The following is a 27,689-nucleotide window of genomic DNA, read 5'->3' as shown; positions in this document are numbered from 1 at the left end:
ACCACGACTCTGCCGGGATGAAGGGTTACTGTTGTTTGATTAGTTTAATCATCCAATTGGTAGGTCTGTACAGATAAGATCATATATTTCGTAGGTCAGAGATGGGAGACGCAAATTAAAATTCAGTGATCCTTTTAGGTAACAACTCTGTCTCCTTATATCCCATCAGACTGAGTTCCAACCCACTTCACTGGCCACAAACCATATATCTCAAAAGACCAGGGCTATGCCTTGTGGGGTTCTAGAGAGGCTCTTGTGTAAAGACTAGGGAATTTTCTTATATACATCCTACACTACAATATCATTAATGGAATTGAGTCATATCTGGCATTTAAAGACCAGAGAGCCAAATAAAAGGGTTAACTTTGGAACTTGCCTTAAACTTCCCTATGACTCGGTCCCCATCGAGGCCATGGTCATCCTCTGTAGACTTGCCTCTGAAGAGCTCAAAGGTTTTCACCCAGTCTTCAAAATTGTTGAATTCACTCTCGAGATCACCATCGTATATCTTTAGGGAAAAAAGAGAAGACAGTGCTCAAAGGAAGGAAGGACCAAGAAGAATGCCAAGATTCTCAAAACCAGCCTTGATATATGCCCATCGGAAAAATCTAAGAGGCATGGTTCATTTATTTTTAGCAAAATAAGGAATATGATTGACTCAGTACCTCTAGAACTAGCTACCACTTGGAAATTTATAAAGTCTTTTGGATAAACTTTGAAGTTCCAAGAAGTATAGTTAAACCAAAATTAAAATATATATATATGATTATAACTATGAGGAAACTTTTTATAGCAATTGATATCATTTGGTTGTTGGGTCCAATCTATAATATTCTGAGAACATTCAAATCAATAAATGTCCATTAAGCATCTAATTCTTAACACATATGAAATGATGGATAATTTATTTTTATTATCATGCATATAGACATGAATTTTCCAAGTGCATAGTTATATATGTATGTATACTTGAGAAATGCAAAATCGAATTGAGTTTCAGGTTTGGTAATATAATTAAATCACTTATGCAAATTTCCTATCAAAATTACTTATCTAAATTTCTTATATGTAAGTTTCATAATCTCAATTTTCATACCCATAAATATACCTCTAGCTAATAGCCTCTGACTAATGTTAAGATTGTGTGATGGAGCTGACTTCAGTGAGAGTTCAAACTCCAACTATTTTGGGGACACCTGGGTGGCTTTGTCAGTTAAGTAGCCAGCTCTTGATTTTGGCTCAGGTCATGATCTCAGGTCCTGGGATGAAACCCAGTGTTGGGCTCCACATTCAGCTGGAAGTCTGCCTGAGGATTCTCTTTCCCTCTGCCCCTCCCTGCACTCACGCTCTCTCTTAAAAACAAATAAATATATCTTGTTTAAAAAAGCAAAACTCCTGCTATTTTGATCATATTTTGAGATGCTGAGGACAAGTTCTGAGAGGTGAGCCAAGGGGAACTCATCCACTGCAAATTACCTTGCTGGATCCAGGCTAACCAATGTAAGCTCTGCCCCTTCTCAGTATGAGGACATGGAAAATAGAAAATTAGCAAGCTTCATTGTCTGGGCCTGCATGCTTGTTAAGGTTCATTTCTCTGCATCGATGATCATAATGAAGACAAAGTAAGTTTGTTCAGACAGAGGCATTACTAGGGTTGACTGAGGCACTAATAGAATCTGCCTCCAGAACTTCCCACCCCATCCATGGTCAAGATGGCCTTGTCCACACACCTGTAAGACAGCCAGGTTGGGGATTTCATCTTCTTTGGGTTTCTTCTTGAGCATCTTGTCCTTCTTCTTCTTTGGCCCATCTTCTATATTTACCACCACCTCATCTGGTTTCCCCTCTGTGGATGGATAGTGGAAACTGTTAGACTCCTCAGTGTCATTCAGATGAGAAGAAACAAAGTCAAGCTCCTTGTTTCCCTCTGCTCCATCACATGTTAGGACTTTTATTTTCAAAAAGAAATAGTAACACTTCCCCACAGGGTTGCTACATACAGCCCTGTATAGTCTGTGTGCTGCAGGATGGTAGAGATCCAGCTCACAGAGCAATGCAATGACAGCAGATCCCCAGGGCCAGGCAATGTGCTAGCCTGTCCTGGGATATGTAAGAATTCATTAAACTAGGCCCAGAGATGGAAGGAAGGAAGTTGCCTTGTCATCCAACTAGCCAAGAACAGACCCAAGATGGACAGACTCTGAAGCTTTTAGTTACATTTCCTCTTGGATATGCTTAGGGACTTGAGATTCACCTAGTTCAGGAAACTGAGGCTCAGATATGTTAAGGGTCTTGCACCAATTCACAAATGCAGTTAGAGAGATTGCTTAGGAGTTTTCCAGCAGCTTCTAGGAAAATGCCATCTGAGACAGACCTCTAGCTCTGTTCATTTCCAGCTATGTAAACTTGAGGTAACTACTCAATCTCTTTGTACCTCTGTTTCACCATCTGCAAAGTGAAGGAAGATACTGTTGCTAATGTCATGGGGCTGGTTTTGGGATTAAGCCTGCCAATTAGGAGTGATCCAAGGAACTGAGTGCCTGGTTCTGGTTTTCCTACTTCTCACCTGAAACAGTACCGGCCACTAGTGGTCACTGTTGATTTTAGGTCAAGACCTACCGTTGGCCTGAATTGAGTTTGTGGTCACTTCAAATCCCTGGCCTCTTCCATTTGAACTTCTGCCAAGCCAGATCTACCTAATCTTATAAATCAAGTCAGGAACCTAAAATCCAGGTCACCTAAATTAAAGTTCACCACCCTGGATCTGGGCCATCATGCCATCTTCCTCCTGCTTTTGCTCTGCTCTTTCTACATTAGGCCATGAGCCAGAGGGGCAGTTCCAGCATTGAACTGGGTTCAGGAGACCTGGGATCTGGTCCCAGTCCAGCTTAAATCATCTATGTGATCTTTTTAGAATGTTGTCATGTTCGTGATATTGTTTCTCATATGGGAAATGAGGGAGGGGAGACCTAGCGTGCCTCCCACCACTTCCTTTTAGTATTTTCTCTGCCAAATGGTCTGTTTCCATGCCCAAATAACTTACCTGCATTGCTTCTTTTCTCCTTGGAATTGCTCTCTTTTTCCTTGGAGAAAAGAGGGAGATAAGATTATTGGCCCTACTATGCCTCATATATGAGTCCTGACAGCCAATAGTCCCAATTCCATTATCTCAGGCTTCATCATTCTTGGAGATGCCATTTTAAAAGACTGCAAACTGTGCCCAGAAAGCCCCCAAGTGAAGCCTTGCTGATTGACCAGGGACTATCAGCAAAATGCCTGGCCCTACAGAAGAGGCTCCCATGTGTCCAAGAAAAGTGTCAGCAAGCAGCAGACTTCCCTGCCCTGTGTGCACAGCCCCCTCTTGGCCACTACCTCTCTCCCCTATTTCCCACCTCCCCGGAGCATCACCTAGTTGGCACCATGAGTTCTATCTGCTGTCATGAAAGGTCATTGGATCTTTGGTTTGGTCCCAGGGACTGGGAGGTTAGAAGAGCAAGGGGAAAGAGCTGAACCATCACTAGGAATGGAAGTGTCCACTGCAGCAACAGGAGGGAGTTTGGAGGCAGATATCACTGTTAGGTTTATTTCTTTAACTATATGTCAATATTCATGGCTATTCCTAGATGAAGAAACTATGTTCTTTCCAAATGAAATAATCAGAAGAGTTTCTATTCAATTGAATGTGATGATAACATACAACTAATTTTCCTTTCTTTGTTTTACTCAAGGATCAGAAGTTTTACTAATTTCAACCACTGAGCTTTTTCCTGAATCTCTTGACCCACTTTCCAGTGGGTCTCAAGTTTTATAACTCAATCCTTTTTTGTTTCATGTGCATGAGGCCCTGCTCTGGCAACCTGTTGATAACTCCCATTTGCTAAGGCCAACTCCTCTGCCTTTACTTTGATAGCTTCCCGTACAAACTTAGAATCCTGCTGGAGACCTGGGGCCCTTCAATCTAGATATCTCCAGGTACACCTGAAGCCCTCATTGTTATGCCCATCTATCCAGAGACACCTTTTCTCATGGATGGACCTTTCTGTGTCTGACTGGGGGGCAGATCTCTATGATGCTATGCTGAACTGAACATCCTTCCAACACTTACAACAGAGCCATGTCCTAGTGTCAGCCTTAGCCAGAGGGTGAGGATTTTGCAATTCTGGATCCCTGGTCCTTCCAGGATTTGAATCTTTCTGCAGTTAACAGAACAGCACCTGAGAAGGGCCTACCTATAGTAGAATCTAGAAGGGGATAATGTGAGATGGGAGGTGGTGTTGTGAAAAGTGCTGTGTTTTCTTATCAAATCCCTTGGCTGTCATAGCCAGGAAAGACTCTACCTTCTGTGCTTTCTTGAGGGAGGCATAATATTTGGACCACCAGTCAATGACGTTTTCAGCAGATTCATCTGCTATGGTTCTCTTTTTCTTTTTGGTTGACCTTCGAGTAGGTTTCCTGGCATCCTGGCAAGGGATGAGAGATGCATTATTAATGAGGCCTCATGGATCTGCCTGCTGGTGGCTGGCTGGTATCCTGAGGAAGGGAACACATAGATCCCTTTGGAAGCAAATGAGGGTATGGGCAGCTTTTGTGGCTGCAGCTCTCTGTATCATTTCAATAAATGACATGTTAGTCATCCATCCACCCATTCACTCATTTATTCAGAAAATATTCATTATTATTTAAACACACAGATGTGAGATATTGTGCCTGACACTGGGGATGTAAGGGGAATGAGAAACAATCCCTGAATTTGGGAAGGTTAGTTCAGTAGAGAAGATAGGCAGGCTGCATGATACAGTGTGCTTTGGCAGACAAGGCATTAGTTGACAAACAATTAATATAAATTTTGTAATTCTCAGTTTCCTCAAGTGGGGGCAATCATATCTGCCTACTTCACTGTTGCAGGATTAAGTGATGTAATGTAGACAATTTCCTTTTAGCATCATTTCTGATTTGAATGGGTACAACTCAATGACACCAACAACATAAGGGATGGAGAGACAGGAGTGGCAATGATACATGGACAACAGAGAGGAGGCATTTTGGGAGAAGACAGTGGTCCCATGACAGACTCATCATCTGTCTGCTCTTAGACATCTCTGGAGTACCTACAATGTGCCAGGCACTCTATTAAGAACAGGAGATACAGAGATCTTTAAAAAATCATCTGTGATCTGATGGGGCTCACAATTTTATGGTGGTAAATACATTTTAACTGGTAATTCTAACATGAAGTGGCAAATTCACTGCTGGCGGGATGCAGAGAACCCCTTGAGCCATGGAGGGTCACACTGAGCATACATAACATAGGAGCAGCCTGAGCAAATATCCATTAATCTGTCTAACTCATAGGGCACCTGGGTGGCCCAGTTGGTTAACAGTCTACCTTTAGCTCAGGTCCTGATCTCAGAGTCCTGGGATCAAGCCCCATGTCTTGTGCTCCTTGCTCAGTGAGGAGTCTGCTTCTCCCTCTATCCCTCCCTATCACTCCTGCTCTCTCTATCTCTTAAATAAACAAATAAAACTCTGTCTTACTCCACTTTTTATTTCAGCCTTTACCATGTGCTGGTAGGCAATCCCTCAGGACTTTTAAAAAGTTGGCTGGTTCTTCAATGGGTTGATACACCAGGATTTTGCACTCGAATTTATGACTTAGATTCATCACATTTATGCTTTATGGATCTTTGTGTACTTGTCCATCTTGTCTTCCAGAATCTCAGCTGAGGATGAGAAGTCTCATTTCTCTTTAGGCTCTAGAGAATACTTTTTTTTTTTTTTTTTTTTTTGTCTTACTTGTCCTTGTGCAAAGTAGATTCGAAATATTTGTGGGATAGATCTAAATAAAGAAACAATTGTCTTTCCAAGCTAATAAATTAAGAAGAGTTTCTGTTCAATTAAATATGACTGCCACAGTTATCTAACACTTGAATTTCATGTATATTGGCTTATCTGATTCTACAGAAATGCAGAATTTTATAACTCTGCATCAGTATACTCATTCTACAGATGAAGTGAAGTGGGTATCAGTATACTCATTCTACAGATGAGGAAACTAAGTTTCAGAAACATGAAGTTGCTTGCTCATGGTCACACAGCTTAGTAGGTGGCAGGATTAGTATCTACAGCTTTCAGTGCAAAGCCTTGTGAATATGAAGGAGGATTAAATTCTGACCTTAGCTTTACCACCTTTTGGTGGCTCCTGGCCTGCAGGTTTGGGTTCAGGCTCAAGCATAGGAGATGAGTCAGGGACATCAACCATGCTGGTTAGTTGAATCTGAGCAGAGTCAGGTACCACTGTGGGAGGTGGCTCCACATCCACATAGATATGATCTGTTGATGGCTCCTGGGAGGAGCTGAGGGATCCAGAGGGCTCAGTGGCTACTGGTGAATCTGAAAGAGCTAAAATGGAAGTACATCAGGTCAGGAAACAGGGCTGCAAAACAGGGAGGTCATTTCAAACACCCAGTACTGGGAATCAGACAGATCTGGATTCAAATATGGCAAGTTCCTAACATCTCTGACCCTCATTTTCCTTATTTATAAAATGACAGCAAAAAAAAACCCATCTCATTGGGAGATAAATGAGATCATGATATAAGGCAGCTGGTCCATAATCAGGAATCAATAAATTTTTGTACTTATTATTGATCCTTGAGAGCCATTTTAAAACTGGTCATAAGGAAAATGCATATCAAGGTTTAGAGCACAGGTCCACTGCATGGATTGTCTTTTCCCAGTCCCAGTTAACTCAGGGAAACTTTGGAGGCTCCAGAGGTCTATGAGCTCCCAACTCCAGGCTAGACTCTGGGTACATATGACATATGCTTGTCACGAAGCAGGGGTAGGTTCCTGGACTTTGTGATATATTTGACTGGATTGTTGATTCAGTAAAAACATCATAACACTGCCCTCTCTTGCCAAGGGTCCTCTTCTCTCCATTTTGTGCTGTAGAATCCAGTACTTCGAAACATTTCCCAGCTGGGAGCCTCCATGGGTGCATGGCCTCCAGAGTTTGTTTTCAACAGCAAATTCAGCTTCATATATACACTCAATAGGCATTTTCTGTGCTTAGCACAGAGATGAGAAGATCGGGGGTCAGAATAGAAAGCTCAAAAGTAGACTAGGGATGTAAGCTACTTGATTTATGAAAACTCTCATAGCACAAAACAATAGGGAAAATAGACTCTTTAGGGGAAAAATGATGTACTCTATGGAGAAAAATGTAGTAGGATCCCTATCTTAAATCACATACAAACACAGAAAAATGGCAGATCTAAATGTAAAAGTTAAAAACATAACACTTATAGAAAAAAATATAAAACAACATTTTTGTGGCCAAGAATTGAGAAAGGGTTTTCTAACAAAATTCTGAAAGAACCATTAAGTTTAAAATTCAAATGGATACGATTACATTAAAATTAAGAATTTCTGTTCAAAGATGGGGATCACAGACAGGTTAGCAGTTATCAGACTAGGAGAAGATACAATCTACAGGATGTCTAGAAGAAAAGACAAAGAAAATTTAAAAAGAAACACATAAAAACATGGAGAAGTGATACGAGCAGGCAAATCACAGGAGGGACATCTAGATGGCACAAGCATGCGAAGAGATGTGTAAATTCAATAGTAATCAGAGACAACCAAGCTAAAACAAAAATGAGATACTACTTTATATGTGGCAGAGTGGCAAGAACCAAAACAAAACAAAAATTCAGGAAGTTGGATAATAGCATGTGGTATGGAGGAAGAAGAAGAGGGTACTCCAGATGCTGTAATGGTAAGAATGTAAACAGGTATAGACTGGTATAGACTGGTGTAGACTGGTATGAACCAGTAAAGCTCTCTAGAGCACCCTTTAGCAATACTCAGTGGAATTACATGTGCACATTCCCGGTGAGCCAGTATATGGCAAAGAAAATCCCTCGCAGGATTCTCCCTTTGGCAGCACTCGCAAGGATATTCCTAACAGTATCATTTGTGGAAGTGAGGAGTTGGAGGCAGTCTAGGGGTCTAATATAAAGGAAAAGGAAAAGCAAAGTGGGATAGATCAGTAGGTAGTGTACACCCAGCAATAGGGTTAGATCTAAGAGCATAGCTTTGAGCAAAAAAGTTGGAAACCAGATAAAGATTACAGTGTCATATTATATATGTCCCTGAAATGGATTGAGATTTTACAAAGAAGGGCAGTGTGGGGTCTACAGTGGTGAGGGGGCCAGGCATGGGAATGGGGAATGAGGTACAGAAGGGCGGGGGCATAAGCCAGAAGCCTTGACCAGACCAGTGATGACTGCACAGCATGAACAGAGAAGTTAACTCGGCACCTGAGATCCAAAATGGAACAAATCAAAGTTAACATCAAACATAGAAAAATGTCAGCGAGTGGAGATAGAAGGAGCTGGAGTCACATTGGTGGAAGCCAACTTAGAGGAGCTGACCTGGATGTCAGTCCTAGAGTCATAGTCTGGCAGCTAAAGAAGCTGAGGGCACTGTAGCAGCAAATTCTTCAGAAAGCTCCACTTGACTGTGGGGCACCTCTTCATGTGGGGTCCCTTAGCAGGCTCTTGCAGGCACTACAGCTTTGTAGTCTGAAGCTCCGGAATCTAGAAGATGCTTCCTACCTTGCTCAACTTGGGTTCCATCTACTTGTGAGCTGAGGGCCAGTGGCTCCTTGGATTTACACAAAAACTGCTTCAAGCAGTTGATGGTGTAGGTGCCCACCAGGGTGCTCCTCCCAAAAGCTCTCCAGTCCACCACACAGATGCTCAGAGGTGGGTGTAGAAGCTCATTCTCAGGCAGCTCCTAGGAGAGACCAGGGTGAAGTAGGGAGCACTACCTGGGCTGAGCCCAGCTCTGGCGCCCTGCTGACCTGTTCAGCGGCAGGATCAAAGCAAGCTAGGCGTCCATCCCCCCTCTGCCCCTGCCTTGTCATTCTGTCCCTCCAGGTCACCCCTGCAGCTGGCCAGAAGTCTGGAGCTTTGCCTTCTTAGCCAGGGAATCATTACCCACCGTGCACTTTCTCTAATTCCACTCTCTGCTAATTTAGATGTGTCCATTGGAGCTGATTGTGTTGTGCAAAGTAAACTTTCTTCACAGTTAGTTCAAGATAAAAGCATAAAATGTGTGTTGAAATAAACAGAAGCTCGGGCATCAAAATACATTACTTTAGAAGCATAAGTTCGCATGCAAACCACTGACATGCTACATACAAATAATTCAAAAAAAAATCTAACTACTAATATACGTTTCATTAAGGAATCTTCTAGGCCAGTGGTTCACAAACTTTAGCATGCATCAGAGTCACCAGAGAGCTTTGTTAAGCCAGAAGGGTCTGGGCCCCAACCCCCAGCACTTTCTGATTGGGCAGAACTGGGGCAGGACCTGAGAATCTGCATTTCTAACAAGTTCCCAGGGGATGCACACTTTGGGAACCACTGTCAACCTGCTTTGATTTACTGAACCTTTAAAAGCAAAACGACACAACAGCAATAACAAAAGTCTATATCCTATTCTGAGATTCTTGCTTTTCACTAAATTAGACTGTTCTCCCTTGTAGGCGGTAGATACCCAAACTCCAAAGCATCTCATCAAGGCCAAGTTAATGAAGGAGAGGGTCCCATCCGTGGAAATGAAGGGAATGAGTGGGCAGGAGAAGGAGAGGCTGTACCACTTCGAAAGCGTCTGCCTGGACGCTGAAGTTTGGGTTGTTCTTGTAGCTCTGGATCACGCAGGACTTGACTCCTCGTCCCCCACACTCTATGAGGACCTGAGGGCGATCCACAGAGAGTAGCTGCACCTTCTTCATTTCTCGGACTCCCCAGAAGAGGATCTGACAAGAGGACCAGCAGAGCTGTCACTTAGAGACCCCGGGAAGAGCTGGCATGCAGGCCCTGTCCTGAGCATGGGAAGCCAGATGTGCTACCTGGGAACTAAAGTACGTTCTTACAGCTTCCAGAGGGTCCCATCCTATCAGCTATGCCTCATATCCACCCCACAATCCCCTCAGACAAGGCAGGCAGGTACAGCAGTGCATCACTGCCCTTAGCCCCAAAGAACAACTCAGTCCTCTCCTGCACCATACCTCCACTCGGTATTTACTCAGCACTGGCCGGATGCTGGTGGGAACTGGGTAGATCTGGGCGACATCTGGTGGATCAACGGGAGGGAGCCCTTGCAGCCCAGACGAAGGGACCTACGACACAGAACAATTGCTGGTTAGAAGGTTGGAGAGAGTCGAGGAAGACCAGCACTGCCACACAACCACCTCGTCCACGTGACCCTAACTTAACAAAAGTAGTATTTCCAGCTTAAAGTGTAGACAAGACAGTATCTTTTACCACACTTAATTATTTATTAATTGACAAATATTTATTCATTGACATCTTCACAAGGGTGGCCAACATTTAGTGACCACTTACAATGTGCCGTGAAGTTAATAGGTTAATAAGTTTTCGATAAGCTCATGATACAGAGGGGAGAAGAAAAGACAAGTGTGTCCTCATGAGCTGATGGAATAACACTAGAATGACAGACAGCACAGGGGTGGAGAAGGGCTCTGGTCCGCTTCTGAGCTCTGAGACTTGGCTACACACACACACACACACACACACACACACCCCTCCATTACTCAAGTCTATGGAAGAGATTCCTATTTAGTCAAAAAGAGACTACATCTTCATCAGTGAAACAGGAATAAAGACTTTTGAAGACAAACCTCAGGAAGAAAAGGCATCTTTTCCTGTGCATCTGAAGATACAGAAGCTGCAGGAGGATAATCCCTGTGCTTCACTGTGATCTCACACAAAGGGCTTGCCAAGTCTATGAAGGCCACCCCACATTGCCTTCCAAACCTGGCTCCATGGCTATGTCTTCCAAAAAGCTGTCCCTGATTTGAAGGGATCCAGTCACTGTGGTGATTCTCCTACCTTTCAGTTCTTGGAATGCAGTGTGTCTTCTGTGGAAGCTTTGTGCAGAAATTAGTGAACTGAGCCTGGAAGCCAGGCCCCGCTTTGTGGCCTTTCCCCTCTCTGGGCCTCAGATATTGGGCCAGATGGCCCTCCAAGCCCCTTGAGAGCCAGATGCACTGGGCATGTTCATCTGACTTGGCCAAGAGGAAGCCTCTGTTTACTTCATTCCATACGCTAAGCCCCTGAAGCAGTGCTCCACATCCAGTGGGTCCTTGATAAATGTTTATTGACTGACAGAAACATTAGCTCCATATGCTCAAAAAAGCTTAATTGCTCATCAAAACAGACAAAGCACAAACATATCACCATTTCTTCTTCACAGGCATATTCTAGCTGGCAACGGCAGATGTGGTTAAGCTAATTATAAGAAAGCTCAGACAAAGAAGACAGCAGACACTGTGGGCACCAAGTAGGCTGGAGACAATGAAGCTGCAGAACCAGACCAGATAAAGGTGCTGGAAGCCATGAGGACACCCGCCCAGTACCGCCCAGCCTGAGTGATTCAGCCTGCAAAACCTCACCTCCCTGGGAAAGCTAAGTGTTTCTTCAGCTCTGGAGGGAAAGCCACAAAACAGCTGTGGTGGTGGCAGAGGATGGTGCCCCTGCCTGGGCTTTTATAAAAGTACTGCATGGTGTGTAGTTTACAAGGTGCGTGGGGCCAGAGGAAGGTTAAAGAATGGTTACAAAGGCAGGATGGTAAGCATCAGAGGTGGGTTGAATAGGCTGATCCAAAAGCTGATTGCTCTAATATCCCAGTGGAGATAATATATTGGAACCTCAAAAGAGGTCCAGATGCAGGACTAGGATGAGGACACAGTCTGCAAAATTTAGGGAGGTGCCACTCTCAGGGTCATGTATGACCTTGGTCCCAACCCTGCTCATCTGAAAAGTCACTGCTGCTCAGAAGACTTTCTGTATCCTCTATGTGCCTTAGCCCATCATTTATACTTGCGTAACCCCCTCTTCTTTGGTGCCATGGATAGCACAGCCCAGAGCCCCATCGCTTGTTGGCTGTGTGAACTTGGAAAAGTCGCCCAGTGTCTCTGAGTCTCAGTTCTGTCATTAGTAAAGTGAAGATCATGATATCTAATTCATAGATTGCTGTGAAGAATGGGTGAGACAGCATGCAAGGCACCAGGCACACCTTCCAACACATGTAAGTTCCCTAGGAGTATGGGTCAACTGGAAACAACAAAGGTGTAAACTTGGCTTCACACCGTCTTAATCTTGGATTCAGGTGATCTAGGATTACTAGTGCCCCAGACTACCTCAGAAACAAATTTAAATCCTCTTGCAAGGAAAGTATTATCACTCTACACTCAGATTTTCTCTACATATCTTTGTGAATGAGTGAGGCATGTTTGAAGATATTGTACTGAGAGTCTACTATACGCTTATTATTGGCTTCCATGTGTGACATGGAGATGAATCTCACACTCCACTTCCAATCCATCTCCTAATCTGTAGACTCTACCAGAATCTTCCTTTTTCGTGGCTACACTCTTGATACAAGTCCCCAGTTCTCCAACCTGGATTCCCTGAAGAGCTTCTCAGTTGGCCTCCTTGTTTTCCCCTGCGCCCCTTCAGCACATACTCAATCTAGCATCCATAGTTTTCAACATAAATCAGACATTAGGCTCAAAATCTTCTCTTGGCTTCTCATTTTTTATAGAATAAAAGACAAACTCCTTACAGTGCTCTACACAATCTTTTTCCTCTGACTTCATCTACATTCCATTCCAGTCACACTGGTGTCCTTGCTGGTCCTTGAACATGCCAGGCACACTTAATCTTTAGGGGCTGGCATTTGCTGCTCCCTCTCCATTGAATGCTCTTTGCCCAGATACCTGCATGGCCCACTAGCTCCTCCTCTTCAGGTCTTGACTTGAATATCACTTTCTCAGTGAGACCTCCGTGGATGCCTAAAATTTCAAACTTCCCCCTCCCCCAACACACACATGTCCACTCCACACCTCATGGTGCATTACCTTTTCTTCTTAGCATTTATCATCATGCTGCTGTTACATTATAATTTATGTAGTACCCTACATTATCTCCCCTTCCCCTTAGAATATAAGTCTTAATGAGAGCAGGTAGTTTTGCCTGTTTTATTCACTGATGAATTATTAAGAACATGCCTGACACAAAGCAGATACTCTTTAATATTTGTTTGATTGCATGAATGAATGAGTGAAATAGTCTTGCCCTCAAAAAGCTTACAAATCAATGGACATAAGCCTGTAAACAATTGACCTTACTGCAGCCAGAATTAAAAAGAAAAAGAGGTAATGTACTACAGGATAGAAGAGAAAACATTTCATTTAACCAAAGTGAGGGTTGGGAGAGCTTCTTGGAAGAGGCATCTCTTGTTCTGAACTTTGATGATGGCCATTATCCTAGACAGGTAAGTGCAGCATGGAGGTTGGGATGGGTGCAGTGGGGAGACATTTCAGAATGGGCTAATGCAGGACTAAAAGCAGAGTTGCACATCTATGTGGTGAAGTCAGGAAACCTGGAGCAGGCTGGCACACACAGGCCAGAGAGTATGCAGAGTAATATGAGGAAATATGAGGCTGAAGAAGCAGTTTGAAGATGAGTTTTTAGGAGAGCTTGGATGCTAAGCTGCAGAAATCTGACATTCTCCTATGGGCTAGGCTTTCTTTTCATGAGATGTGAAAATCACACACACAGAAAGTTTCATAGTCACAACATTTGGGAAATTTCAGATCTTCTCAGGGTGTTGACCAAGGTAGTGGGCATTCCAAGTCCTCAGGAGGGATATAATATGAGGCATTTCTCAAACGTTCTCTTCATTGTATCTAGAGAGACTGTATTTGGTGTTCCACAAAACAGACTTTGAGACATGTTTCTGGAGGTAAGAAGTGGGGAGCCATTGATGATTTCTGAAGAGGAGAATGGAATGGGCCAACCTGTCTTCTGGAAGGAATGTTGAGGATGATGTGAACAAGAAAAGGATAAGAAGCTAGAAGACCAGGAAACACGAAGAGAAGAGTTACATGGCAGCTGGGAAGATGGTAACCGTTCACGGACAGGCTTGGTCTGGCCAAGAGTGCGGACCCAGAAGGAAGAATTAAGTCTGAGTCTGAGTTGTCAAGGCAGAGAACAGTGGCGAATAGTGGGGCCATGTGCCAGGACTGCGCAGATAGGTGGCTGCTGGCTTGGGTCGGGGAGGGAAGTAGAGCCAGTGCATTCAGGCTAGACATGGAAAAGCCGAGTTACCAAATCTTTCCTGAGACAGGGAAGCATTTCAGTAATGAAAGTGGAAAGGCTGAAGCAAACCACCCACAGATGAAAACTGAGAGCAGCTGGTGACAAATGAAGGCATTTTCCAGCTCGTCTTCTCACCACGTACGAAATCCACATACTAAGATTGTCACGCTGATGATCAAATTACTTTTTGAACAAGCAATCAAATGAGAAGTCCTAATGAAGCCCTAATGAATTGGATCTCCTAGGCTGTTCACCTCTGACAATTAATGCAGCTGTCAGGAAGCAGCAGGATCTCCCCCTCCCCTCCACCCCCAGACCCTCAGCTCAGCAGTGGAGGGAGGGAAGACTGGAGGGGGGACTGTAGGCTTAGTGGGAGGAAGGGGGGCCTCTCAGCTTGAATGAAGGGAGGGGAGACACTCAGCATGAAGGGAAGGAGGGAGGAAGAGGGGAGGGGTACCCTCACCATGGAGGGAGGGAGCGAGAGGAAAGGGGGCCCTCAGCATGGAGGGAGGGAAGACCATGGAACCCAGAGAGCATCCTTCAGGAAGCCTGTAGGTACCAGTCACCCAGCCCCTCATGGAGGGATTAGGGGATTCAGGCTCAGAGCAGAACAAGCAGCTTCCAGTCCTTAAAAAGCAGCTGACTGAATCCCAGTTAACCTGAGCCTCAGCTTCTTGACACGTGAAATGGGGGCTTTGCACCAGATCTAGTTTTCCCAAGCCGGCTGATCCTCTGCCACTTTTACCACATGTGTTACTATCCAGTGAACATTTTCATGAGGTATCATTCTGCTTTGAAAAAGGGAACTTTGTGTTGCTAAGTTAAAAAGAACCACTTACCACAAATGAAAAGCAACTTTAAAAAGGAAACCAATGAAAACAAAACAGGTTATTGTAATATATAACGTGAAGCATTTCTTAAACTTTCCTTTCACTGTATTTGGACCGGTGTTCCAAGAAGCACACTTTGGGAAATGTTCCTATCGGTAACATTCATCTTTTTAAAAGGCACTTTCAGGTGTTCCCTGCCCCATTATACTTTCCAGCCTCTCAGCAATCAAGGAGTCCATCAGTATAGCCAGATTCTAGGCCCTGACCTGCCATGTTAAGCAAGTCTTTACCCCTCTATTACCAGCTCAATTTCTTCACATGAAATAAATAGGTGGAACTAGACATTTTGCTTTAATATTCTGTGGCATACTACTACTACTAATAAAATAGGTGGTATTTGTTGAGCATTAGTTCCATGCCAGTCACTTTTGGTAGACTGATCATCGTCCCCGTTTTGCAGGTGAAACAAAGAGATTAAGTAGCTTACCCAAGGTCACACACTACTCCGTGGTGGAAATGAGATCCATACCCATGGGATCTGACTCTATCACCTTTCCTCTCCCTGGTCTCTATGTGTGAGGAGTACTTGCTTTATAGTTTTTCTACCAAGTGAATTTTTAAAAATGGGATTTCTGAAAAACAGGCTTACCTCTAGAGGAATTGGTCAGACCCAAGGGTAAAGAGCCACCTGCCTCAATGAATGCAATGGTCTCTGATAGAGGCCCTACCCTGGTCACTTCTTTTCCAGGTCTTCTCCATGTCCCATTTGGTTTTCCATTGGGCAGTCAGACCTAAGATCTCAGCTTCCCTCCCCAGTATCCTGCCTCTTCTTTCTGGAAAAGTCTTCTGAGGCACATGTTCATAAATTCCCCTATGTCTTAGTGGGACTGATTAAGATTTCCCTGTCCTCAGGAAACTATGTGATGCAGTGTAGAAGCAAGAGGCTTTAAAGGTCTCAGTTCAGCTCTTAGCTGCATGATGAGTTTGGCCAGTCAACTGCAACAATCCTGGGCTTATATTCTGGAAAATGGGACTCATAATACCTCAACAGGGTTGAGTGAAGTCTATGTGATGAAAGTTATGTGAGGCAGCAATCATCACATGTGGTGAGTGCCCACAGGTTTGCTCCCTTCTTCCCCCTTATTCTCTCATGGTCTGTATGAGCTCCAGGACTTGCATATAGGGCTGCTCGAGCAGTGCTGGCCAAACCCATAAGGATGTTTCATCCTGGGACTCTGACCTATAGGGGCTCTAGATGTAGCCTGTATTACCTGAACTCTTAAGTGGCAGTTCCCAGATCCCAAGAAGGAGACACTTTCAGACCCAGGACCAGTGATCTAGCACAGCTTCTCTGGCCAGGAAGACAAAGTAGATTTCCAGTGCAGATGACACTTTCAGTTCACATACCTGTAGCAGTTCAAATACAGCAAGGAGGTCCCCTCCAGAGAGGCTTCCACAAAAGATGGGGTGATAGCATAGTCTGGGTGGCTCATAGTCCTGGTCAGCTAGTTTCACAACAGGAGCAGCCACTGTGGCACCCAAATATTCTGGCTTCCCCTAAGGCAGAAAAGAAAGGAATTTGTCCCTGATGGTTACCTACCTAGTTCTGACCTGCATCAATGCACTTTTAAAAAAAAACTGTCAGCCTCAGTGTCTCCCTCTTGCTACTAAGTCACTCTCTTCTTCCGCCAAGAACCTTTTATCCCTTACCAAGGCCAGGAGGTCAGGGGAATCCATTTGGGCTCCCAGGGAAAACTTCTGGGCACAAGGCTTTTAGGGATTATCTCTCTTCTCAACAAAGGGGGCTCAGTGGATTAAGTTAAATAATCATCTAGGTAGACTTGAAGGGGAAAAGAAGAAATAGGTGGCACCAAACATTCCAAAAGCTCTCCAGGGCAGAATACCACTGAGGTCAGGAACACGAGCTTTGGAGTCCAGGCAAACCCTGAGTCCATGAGGTACTTTCTAACTCTATGGCCTTGGGCCATTTACTCAACTTTTTTGAGTCTCACGCCTTAAAAGGGATTCAAAATAATACCTGTTAATGGGGCTGTGAAGATTGACTTAATAATACATGGGCTTTGCACAGTGACTGGTATACAGTGAGTGCTCAATACATGGTAAGATGATGATGATGACGATGATGGTGATGAAGGTCAGTATATTCAAGTGATAGAGCAGTTCTGCCCATTTTTCTTGGTAATAAGAGGCCATTGAAGCATTTTTGTATGTATGTATGTGGGCCTCGAGATTCTTTAGGAACTATGGGAGGGCACCATGTCCTTCCTCCAGGAGCAGCATGGGGCTAGAGCATGGGGCTGCCTTGCTATTTATCTCAGGAATGGCTGGAATGTAAACTCCATGTAGCAGCATTGCCTGTTTTACTCACTGCTGTGTCCCCCAGCACAGGGCAGGCACTCATTACATTTATTGAGTGAAAGCTGTTGGATTAATGACTTTGAAGGGACAGGGACAGCACCCGCATTCAGCACAGGGCTTCAGCTGCTCTGTTTCATTCCCTTGGGACTCAAACCAGCACTAGCATTCCTGGCTGTAGTAAGAAACTTGGTTGAGGGGGAAATGGGGTTTAGTTTAAACTAATGATTATTTGATGATTTGATGATTATTTTAGATGATTATTTTGACTTTAAAACAAACAAAGCTCCCTACTTGTATCCACTGGTGGGTTCAGAACTGTCCCTCGTAGGATGGAGTTATGGCAACTGGATGCAAGTGGTCTGCTCTCTATTTCATCCATGACCCTAACTGGGAATAATTAAGTAAAATTGCCTTGGAACAAAAGAGCAAACTTAAACCTGAGCTAATTTGCCAAATAAAAACACATTGCTTAGAGAAGCAGCGGGCCCTAATGAGGGTACAAGCCACTGGGTAATGAGAGAAAGTTTTAGACTGGAGGCACATTCTGGCAGAGTTGGAATGTAATCATCTGATCACCACTAGAAGGCTGCGGGCCTGGGTGTAGCTGCAGCCCACAGGTGTAAACAGAACCTTCTACATGTCTACGTGTATCTCTCCAGGAAGAAAATACACTTCTCATATATTTTTTTTCTCTCCTACGTTTTCTTTTGGTTTTGGGGTAAAAATGTAGGCTTTGTTTTTCTGTGAAGGGTCTGGTTCAGGTGGGGCCCAGGAGGGCAAACATAGAATGGAGATCAAGAAGGGGTCCGAAAAGCAAAGGGACAGCAAAGGAAAATCCACGTAGTACAGTAGGTTGGTTTAGGAGTTGGCAAAGATGCTTGATTATAGTTACTGATTTTCAAATTAAAAAAATACTTAGGACTGGAATCACATTGTTTCATTTTGTTTTTAAAGATTTTTATTTATTTATTCATGAGAGACACACACAGAGAGGCAGAGACATAGGTAGAGGGAAAAGCAGGCTCCTCTGGGGAGCCTGATGCAGAACTCCATCCCAGGACCCTGGGATCACGCCCTGAGCTGAGGGCAAACGCTCAACCACTGAGCCACCCAGGCGTCCCTGGAATCGTGTTGTTAGCAACAAAATTGAAAAGGTATCGATTTTGTGGCTGTCTATACAGAAAATCTATACTATATTCGTAAGAGTAGAACTCGTGTTCCATAAATATATACAATTTACAGCTGGAGGAATAAGGTACAGAGAGAGTGACATGGAAAAACAGAATGTGTGTGTCTAAAGGGGTATAGCCATACCAGCTACTCCCACATTTGCAGGAAAGGATGGACACAAGAGGCTAGGTTCAAGTTCTGGCTCAGCCTCCTGCTACCTGTGACCTTAAACAAGGCATTTGACTTTCCTGGGTCTCTGGTTCCTTATCCAGGAAGCAAGAGGGGTTCATACTCTTCAAGGTCCCTGCTCATCCTCTACAATTCTCCCATGCTAATTTCCTCCTGACCTTGCACCAAGATCAGAGCTGCCAGCATGCTTGAGGAGCTGAGGAGACATAGGAAGGCTTCCTGGAACAACTGTTGTTCTTAATATTTCTGTGCTTTGTCAACTTCCCAAGGGGGCCATGACATCAAAGAAAAGAAATAAGCCTTTGCCTCTTATCTTAGACTTTTTTTTAATTTAAAAGAGAAGAAAAATAAAATAAAAAAAGAAGGTTTGTCTTAGTAATTAAAAAAAATCTTCCAGTAAGCTTTTGAATCTACTTAGTATGGAGCACAAACATCGTTGGAGAGGAAAAGTTTTGGTTAACATCATAACAGAAATGGGATGGAGACAAATGTGTTGTTGCTGGGCTTGGAATCAAATCCAAGAGGAAAAAGAGACCCAGCTACAAGGGCTGAACTGGTGACAGTCCCCACCCAGTTCTCTCCCTGCAAGTGAGGTCAGTAAACACCTGCAGTTTTCAGGAGGCCTGGACATTTTTTTGAATATTTTATTTATTTACTTTAGAGACAGACAAAGAGACAGAGAGAGAGGAGAGCACAAGCAGGGGGAGGGACAGAGGGAGAAGCAGACTCCCTGCTGGGCAGGGAGCCCAATTCAGGACTGGATCCCAGGACCCTAGGATCATGACCTGAGCCAAAGGCAGACCCTCAACATACAGACCCACCCAGGCACCCTGAGGCCTGGACATACTTATTGAGCATTTTTACTGAGCAGCAATAGGGACATAGCTGGAGATTGGGTACAGCTGCAGGTGACTTCATACAAGTATCTTATTCCTGAAGAAGCATGTATGGACTGAAGTTTTGTGGCCAGGATCCTATTCTAAGTGCAATCGAATGGGAAATCTAAGTGAAAAAGCCCTTAGTAAAGCAAATGACCACCACCCATTTTCCTGGTTCTGTAATTCATTGTTTTCCCAGGTCAGAATGGCTTGTGGGCGCCTGTAGGTCCTGAGCATTCACAGGCTGGCTAGACAAAGGAGGTCAATGGGCTGCAGTCCAGTCAGCACCTCCTGGGACACTCACCACTGCGTCACTGTCATAGAGCTCCACCACCACCGAAGGCGGGGACTCTGCTAGCTCTTTCTGGTCTCCATGCAACACCAGGTCATTGAACAGCAGCATCTGGTTCCAAGTAGGGGAGAGGGTCTGGGAAATGACCTGGACGGTGAGGCCAAAAGAAAAGCAAAAGATCATTGGAGAGGGCTGGAGGGGGAGGGGTGCATTCACTCAACAGTTCCTGGTGGAGGACAAAGAGAACCCACTCCAGTCATCCCCCTTCAGTCATTTAACATCCAAGCCACAGCATGCTAGATGCTAGGGGTTGCAGATTCCTTGTCCTGAAGAGCTTACATAGGTTCCTGAGTAGAGCCCTCTGTAATGATTAACATCGTATTTGCATACCTAATTTCAACTCAAGCCTCCCAGAAGGGCTCTGCAGGTAACATAAGCTACCCTTTGTTGAGCACTGTATACCAGCTGTCCCACTTTGCGGTCTCCTTCAAACTTCACAACCACTCTGAGAGGTAGACAGTTACCTGCTCATATATTATAGATCAGGAAACCAGGGCTCACGTATCTGGAGCCAGCAAGTGGCTGAACTGGGACTCAACTTGAATCTTCTGGCGCCAAAGCCTAGGCTGCTAACTTCATCCACTCTCACCAAGTAGATGCTATTATTTTATGGAAGGGCACACTGAGGATGAGGAAGATCTAGTGGTTCTTCATGTATGAACAAATAAAATTTTGTCATTAAATACTCAAAAGTGGGATTTAACTCTAATATTCCTTCTGTGGAATTCCAATGTTCTGTGGATATTTATTTGACTGCGTTGAACTAATCAGAGTCTCCAAACTAACCTTCACCATTTTGCATGACATCTTTTTCTCTGCGATAGCAAAGAAAATAACATTGGTTATTGGCTGTGTCCATCACACAGATGGATAAACCAAAGAACCGAGGACAACAGTCTGCATTATTGGTTTAGAACCATGAGTGTTTCACCTGGAAGTGGTTCACAGCCCCTCTGTCAGGCCATTCAACGGCTACCCTCAGAAGGGGGCATGTTATCAGTCTTGCCTCCTCTACTCTAGTCAATTAGATGTTTGGACATCTGCCAGTTTCACAGAGCTGAACACTGGGGTTGTCTGCAGGATGGGTGGATTCTGTACCTGGCACGAAACTGGCCTGTCAATGTGTGAGGCTAGTCCTGGAAAGAGGCCACAGAGTCACATTTCCCTCTCTTCCAGGCTGTGCAGACAAATGGGTGATGTCACAGCACAGAGGTGCTGGGACATGGGGAATTTCCACACCCCCTCTGAACTAGACCCTTGCTTCTCACTCTGCATGTGGGATGCGGGGAGGTGGTCAGAGAGGGATCCAGCCTGGATCTACTTCCTGGACTTCAAAGAACAAATCAAAATGGCATCTAGGAGTTTTACATCAGGAGGCATCTCTAGTCACACCATTAAACCGTTTGCACTGTGGTCAGGAGAGAATTTTTTATTGTTTTTCTTCATGTGAGTCATAAAAATACTATGCGTTTCACCATTTCCTTCCTTTTTTTAATAATAAATTTATTTTTTATTGGTATTCAATTTGCCAACATACAGAATAACACCCAGTGCTCATCCTGTCAAGTGCCACCCTCAGTGCCCATCACCCATTCACTCCCACCCCCCGCCCTCCTCCCCTTCCACCACCCCTAGTTCGTTTCCCAGAGTTAGGAGTCTATGTTCTGTCTCCCTTTCTGATATTTCCCACACATTTCTTCTCCCTTCCTTTATATTCCCTTTCACTATTATTTATATTCCCCAAATGTATGAGAACATATAATGTTTGTCCTTCTCCGACTGACTCATTTCACTTCCTTTCTTGCTTTTTGCTTTTAGAGTACTTTATGCTTCAGACACAGTGATGTTTTTGACACGAATCTCAGAAAAAAATTTTTTGAACTTTTTGGACAGGAAAAAAATGGCTTCAACCAACTTACAAACAGAAGTTACATAGTTGCAGGGAAAATTGACCCTAAGTGGGTGTCTGACATCACAAAGAAACATGGGTTTTTACGTTGGTTTTAAAAATAGAAATGTGAAGTCTTTCACAGTATGCATGCAACACGTGATACCAAAGTGATTTATGATCCTTACAGCATCTTTCATATAGAAATATTCTGATGGCTTTCTTGACACCTTGGGCTATAAATACCACTTAATAAGATTCCAGATACCGGCATTCATCTACTCAACATATACTTCTTAGCACATTCAACAAACAATGTGCTAGGCACAGTATTAGGCACCAACATGGCATGCTCAATCACTATTTGCAAGAATAAATGAATGACACTGGCCTGTCCTCAGAGTTGTTCCCATGAGTATAAGGGCCCTGTGGCCACCTTCACTAAAGGTGAAGGTACTAAAAGGCTCACCCAAACAAAAATACATTCTCGCACTTCTCTGCCAAAGTGCTCATGACTAGCTTCTCTTCTTCAGGGCTTCCTTGAGGAGTTATGCATTATGACTGTGTTTGCTGCCATCTGGGAGATTCTGGTAGTACTTAGCTGACACTTTGAAGAAGGAATGAGATACTATGGATGGAGCATGGCTTTTGAATCATATATCCCTGGGATAGAACTTTAGTTCCATCGCCTGCCTCAACTTGGGCAGGTGATTTAACCCCTGTGAACCATCGCTTCCCTCATGTAAATGGGGTTAGTGCCAATGTTGTAGAGTTGTGATGACCACTGTCTGAGATAAAGTGTATTAAGTGCCTAGTACACAGTCAGTGCTCAGTAAGTGCTTGTTGTCCACCTGACTCCACCCCCACCACACTATTTATCAATAAGCAGATACTGAACATCTCCCACATGCAGTCTGTGTATTGGGTACTCTTGTCTAATAGGAGACAGTCTGTGTCTTCAGGACTCTGATTCCTTAAAATATCAGCTTCTGCACTATCCCCACCCCCACCCCCGTGATGTCCTCTCCTGTCCTCTAAAGCTCCTCTCAGCCACTTGGTCCCTTTGCCCTTTTGTCTCCAAAGCCTTTCTCTTTGAGGAGCTGTCTCCCTTTCCCTTGATCCTTTGGTCACCAGAATAACTGGATTCCCCTTCTTAGATATTTCATATCATGATGTCACTTTAAAAAGGACTGGCTGCAGGACCAACCCTGCTGAGACTCTTTCTCTGCTCCATGTCGTTGGTTCAGGCAGGTGCTACCAGGTGAACAGTGGAGCTCAAACATGATCGCAGGGACCCCAGGCTCAGCTTTCCTCATCATGAAGAGTGTGAAGGTGGGGCATATCCCACACATGCTCTGAGGCAGCACAGCACTGAAACAGCAGGGAAACCAGAACCTCTGCTTACCAAAAGGGAAACAGAGTAGTTAAGCAAAGTGGCTTTGGAACTGGACCAACGTGGGTTTCCATCTTGGCTCTACCACCTTCTACCTATATAGCCCCTAAGCCTTACCTTCTCATCTGCAGAATACAACACTAATAACATCCACTTTAGGCTCTAGTGAGATATAGTAAACAACATGTATAAAATGCTTAGCATTATGCCTGGCACGTGGGAAGCTCTTAATAAATGGCAGCTATTATAACTAACAAAAATTAAGTAATTGGTTCAAAAGTATGGAGGCAAAGTCCAGAGCTCAACAGGAGCTGTTTTCCCATTCAAATGATTATTTGATAAATACCATTTATTCCTTTGAGATAGTAGTCCAAATCAAATGGAGGTACTGGATAGAGATGCAAAATAGGAAGATAATTACAGCCCAGTGGGCTCATTCAAACTCCTTCCCCATCCAGGGCTCCAGGATCACCAGGGCTTAGCATCCCACAGTTTTGTGGCAAGTGGAGGAATGCTTCAAGGGATTCTTTGAGAATCTTCCTCGCTTCTGATGGGAAGCCTTGATGACAATAATAACAAGGAGTCACATAGAAACTGTTACAAGCAAGGCACTGTCCTGAGTGGTTTATTCTCTGGGAAGTGTATAAGATATCATCATCATGAGGGCTTTGCTTCAAGAGTTTGGATCAGAACTCAAACAATGTGGCTCCAGAGTCTATACTCTTAATCACTGAGCTATGCACTAACTCTCAAAACACAGGGAAGAGAAAGTAGTCTGGAGTCTACATGCCTCATATGTTTTCATGCTCCTTCACTAAGTGAAGATGCAGTCACTTTCCTTCTGAGGTCTCTCGCATCTCCCCCCCTTAGACAGAACTAATCTTCCTCTCCAGGGCTCTTGGAAGACTTTGTCTAGCCCCGCAGTATGGGGTTTTCCAGGGTGAAGCCCATGAGCCCAGCATGGGACCCATCATAGAGCAAGGAGCCTGCAGGTGCTGGAGAAATGGACGAGATGATGATTCATATTATGATCTAGGTCGGTGTGTCACAAATCAAATGCAATTTCCCAGGGCATGGGCCTCTCTTTGGAGAGACATGTCAGCCTTTGTAACATCAGCCTATGTAATGACCACCATTCATCAATCACTTTATACACTTAATTTTGTGCTTCTTTACAACAGCCCTATTTTTAGACAACAGATTGAGGTTTAGCGAGTAAGCGTGGCCAGAGAATAGATGAGCTACTCAGGTCTCTTTGAGTCCTCGGTGTTTGTCTTAACAACCAGAGATGGTGAATCCCTTGTGAACTCTTCCCTCTCAGAACACCGAATCCTCAGAGAACAGTCAATCCTTGGAGAATATGATCTAATGGGAAAAATATCCAATTGGACACCTGCTGATCAGAGACCCTTCTACTTTTCAGCACTCAGTGTATAGGAAGAGGGAAAAGCCCAGAGGAAACTGGTGTAGACCCATTTGCTTTAATCCTTACAACACCCATTAGGAAGTTGTATTTTACAGAGTGAGACACCACATTGTACAGTTAAAAGTGTGCAAAGCTCCGCAGCTGGTAAGTAGAAAGCAACAGTACAAAGTCTAGAGCTTCCTAACTGCAAAGCTGGAAAATGTTCCTCCCCGTTAAGACCTGTCACAAAGGTTGGATCATAAGCCTTGAGATGTGCCAGGTCTCACTTCTTCTCCTCATCCTTCTTTCCCCACACGCTTCCTTCACCTCAGGTACTTGCTTTCTCAGCTGCAGGACAATGGGTCACATTGGAACAAGAGGCCTTCCCTATGCCAACTCTTCCTTGCACATGTGCTTTGGAATCTGAAAACCTGCATACCCAGAGATGCAGATATTTGCAACATGCCCTTGCTTTTTCCTTTGCTGGGCTCTGCTGTGGACCAGCTGTGGGCTACCGGAAGAAGACAGGTGAGCTTCCCTGGTTACCTTTGTGGTCTGGCAGTGGGAAAGGAACGTGACCTTGGCAAAAGGATCTGAGAGTCCACTGCTGTCGGCTGCGATGAGGCCCCGGGCTTGGTACATGTGTGCTCTCAGCTGAAAGACATGCCGGTCTGGGGACAAATAGTGGAAAGGGACAGGCATCAGTGGGCTTTTCCCAACATTGAGGGGGGGAGTAGGTGTCTGTGCCATGTGCATCTGTGGGTGTGTCCAGAGGCAAAGACTAGGAGCATCATCGACCTCTGAAACTGGAGTGGAAGCAGTGAAGAAAGGAGGAGGGGGCATTTATGAGTACCTCAGAGCCAGGCATTGTCATTGGCACCTTTACCATGTCATGGGTTTTAATCTTCATAACATCCCTGTGATTACATATATAATCATCCCCATATATGTACAAGGAAAATGGCTCACAAAAAGGTGATAGAAGTCTTCCAAGTTTGCAGAACTATCAAATGCCTGAACCTGGATTTCACTTCTATCAGATTCCAAACTCACCTTCTCTTTCCAAAATACCACATTTTATGTTTTTGTGATCTTGCTGTTTCCATTGGCGCATGCGCTCACTCATGTGTGTATATTTAAGGAAGGGGCTGGCCTGCTAATAGCTTTTGCTTCAATAAACTCTTGGGTCAGCCACTGATCCATTCTTCCATTCAGCCACCCAATGTCATCTTGAGTGCCTACTGTATACCAGGTACAGTCTGGTCTCAGGATTCTGAAGTGGCCAAGCCAGCCCCTGCCATCAGGGAGTGCCAGGGAGGGGGGAGAAGATAAGACAAGCACCTACACTCCAGTGACAGGAGGCCAGGGACTCACATCCTGTGAGAAATGCAGGCAGAGGACATGGATGTGAAACGCAGAAGTGAGCACATTTGTTGACAGGACAGGAGCAGAGAGAGGGCTGCAGGTGAGGGCAGACCAGAGTTTGGTGGTGGAGTCCCAAGTGAGAGTTGGCTTATATTCCTAGGTTCATGGGACTTTGTAAGGCCCCTCTTGTTTTTTACATCCATTTGCTTCTTCTTATCCCCTTCCCTATTCCTGTTCCCCATCTCCCCAAAGGCAACATTATACTGTGCTCAGGATATGAGTGTTTTGTGTTGATGTGGGGACTGGGATACAGGAACCCTCACATACTAATTTGACTAGCTCTACTTAGTTAAATTAAGGGTGCAAATACCCTCCCCCGACCATGCCACTCCTAGACTTATGTCACACAGGTCTATACATGGACTCATACAAAGTAACTACCCCTCTCTGTGCCTTTATTTCCTCACCTACAAAATGGGGATAATAACACTATGAAGAACTATTATTAATTTAACTAAGTAGAGCTAGTCAAATTGATAGATCAAAGGACTAAGAATTTGATGCCTGGCATATGGGAAGAACTTTATTAGTGGTGTGGCTGTTACTATTACTCATTATCTGTGATAATAACAGTTGGGGGCCACCTGGGTGTCCCTCAGAGCCCCCAGCTGCAGCCACATAGGCAGTACAACGCACAACTCTAAGGGGACCCATTTATTTAATTGAGGTTTTTGTTTTTCTAAAACCCCTTATCAGCTCTGCCCCTTAGACTAATAAATTCAGTTTCCTCTTCACTCTTACGATTTGGTGACCCACCGTTATAGTTCACTTTTCACACTTGTGGTTAGTAGAGACAAGTCTGATCGCCCCCACTAGACGGCAGAACGACCCCTGTCTCATCTGTGCATCCCCTGCTAGTTTTCCCACCGCGCCTGCCATATGTAGGTGCAAATTAATTATTGGTTGGATGGATATTTTCTGAAGCACAAAAATAAGTGAAGAAGCAAAATTCTCCAGTGGGCTTGGAAGGCCGCCAAAGCCATCAAAGTCAGTGCACAGACGAGAAAGTTTATTAGGTCACTCCATGAAAATAACACACTGCAGAGGGTCAGAAAGCTTTGGAAAAAATCTTTCCTCTCCTTTAAGTTGTTAGTAGCTGGGACAGCAATGGATGTCCAGGTAGCTTAGATCTCTAGAGATAGTATCTACAGAAATAACAAGATAACTTGATGTGGGTATCTTTCATTCAAAGATGAAAACTCTTTAAAGAAAGGATGGAAAGCAGTGCAAATAAAGCAGGGTTGGGAGAAGTGCACTTCAACGTTTACTAACTATGTGATCTTGGGCAATTTCTAAGCATTTCTGATACATCCTCTTTCTCTCTGTAAAATGAAGAAACTACCCAGGGTTGATGTGACAAATAAATTCAATCTAATGTATAAAGCAGAGGACACAACGGTTGGCACATGGTAAGGGTTATGCACTTTCCAAAAGGACAGGGGTGAGCTTTCCTTGCTTTTATGCATTGACACTGGGCATGGAAGCCATGAGCTGAACCACTGGATAAATATCCCTAGAACCTTGTCTTCTCCAACTAGTGAGCCACTTAAATTCCACTGGCAGTCAAGGTCAACCAACATCAGAG

At 44.2% G+C, this 27,689-nt stretch overlaps 1 protein-coding gene across 4 annotated transcripts in view; it reads right to left on the bottom strand.

Moving 5' to 3' along the window:
* The window catches only part of FER1L6 (fer-1 like family member 6), a 155,855-nt gene that overhangs the window by 43,522 nt on the left and 84,644 nt on the right, over positions 1 to 27,689 (bottom strand). For all 4 annotated transcript variants that reach the window (XM_072774399.1, XM_072774400.1, XM_072774402.1 and 1 more), the window contains 11 exons: positions 25,226 to 25,350; positions 19,946 to 20,080; positions 16,433 to 16,582; positions 10,079 to 10,189; positions 9,665 to 9,826; positions 8,619 to 8,799; positions 6,173 to 6,399; positions 4,338 to 4,460; positions 3,044 to 3,083; positions 1,731 to 1,846; positions 377 to 508 (listed from right to left, as the gene is read on the bottom strand). In XM_072774399.1, the coding sequence (XP_072630500.1) occupies positions 377 to 508; positions 1,731 to 1,846; positions 3,044 to 3,083; positions 4,338 to 4,460; positions 6,173 to 6,399; positions 8,619 to 8,799; positions 9,665 to 9,826; positions 10,079 to 10,189; positions 16,433 to 16,582; positions 19,946 to 20,080; positions 25,226 to 25,350 (1,502 nt within the window). The remainder of the gene's footprint in view (positions 1 to 376; positions 509 to 1,730; positions 1,847 to 3,043; positions 3,084 to 4,337; positions 4,461 to 6,172; positions 6,400 to 8,618; positions 8,800 to 9,664; positions 9,827 to 10,078; positions 10,190 to 16,432; positions 16,583 to 19,945; positions 20,081 to 25,225; positions 25,351 to 27,689) is intronic.

This window comes from Canis lupus, chromosome 14 (assembly GCF_048164855.1).
Source record: "Canis lupus baileyi chromosome 14, mCanLup2.hap1, whole genome shotgun sequence".
Classification (NCBI taxonomy): Eukaryota; Metazoa; Chordata; class Mammalia; order Carnivora; family Canidae; genus Canis; species Canis lupus.
The sequence above is the reverse complement of the archived record's forward strand: the minus strand, read 5'-3'. Positions and strand labels throughout refer to the sequence as shown.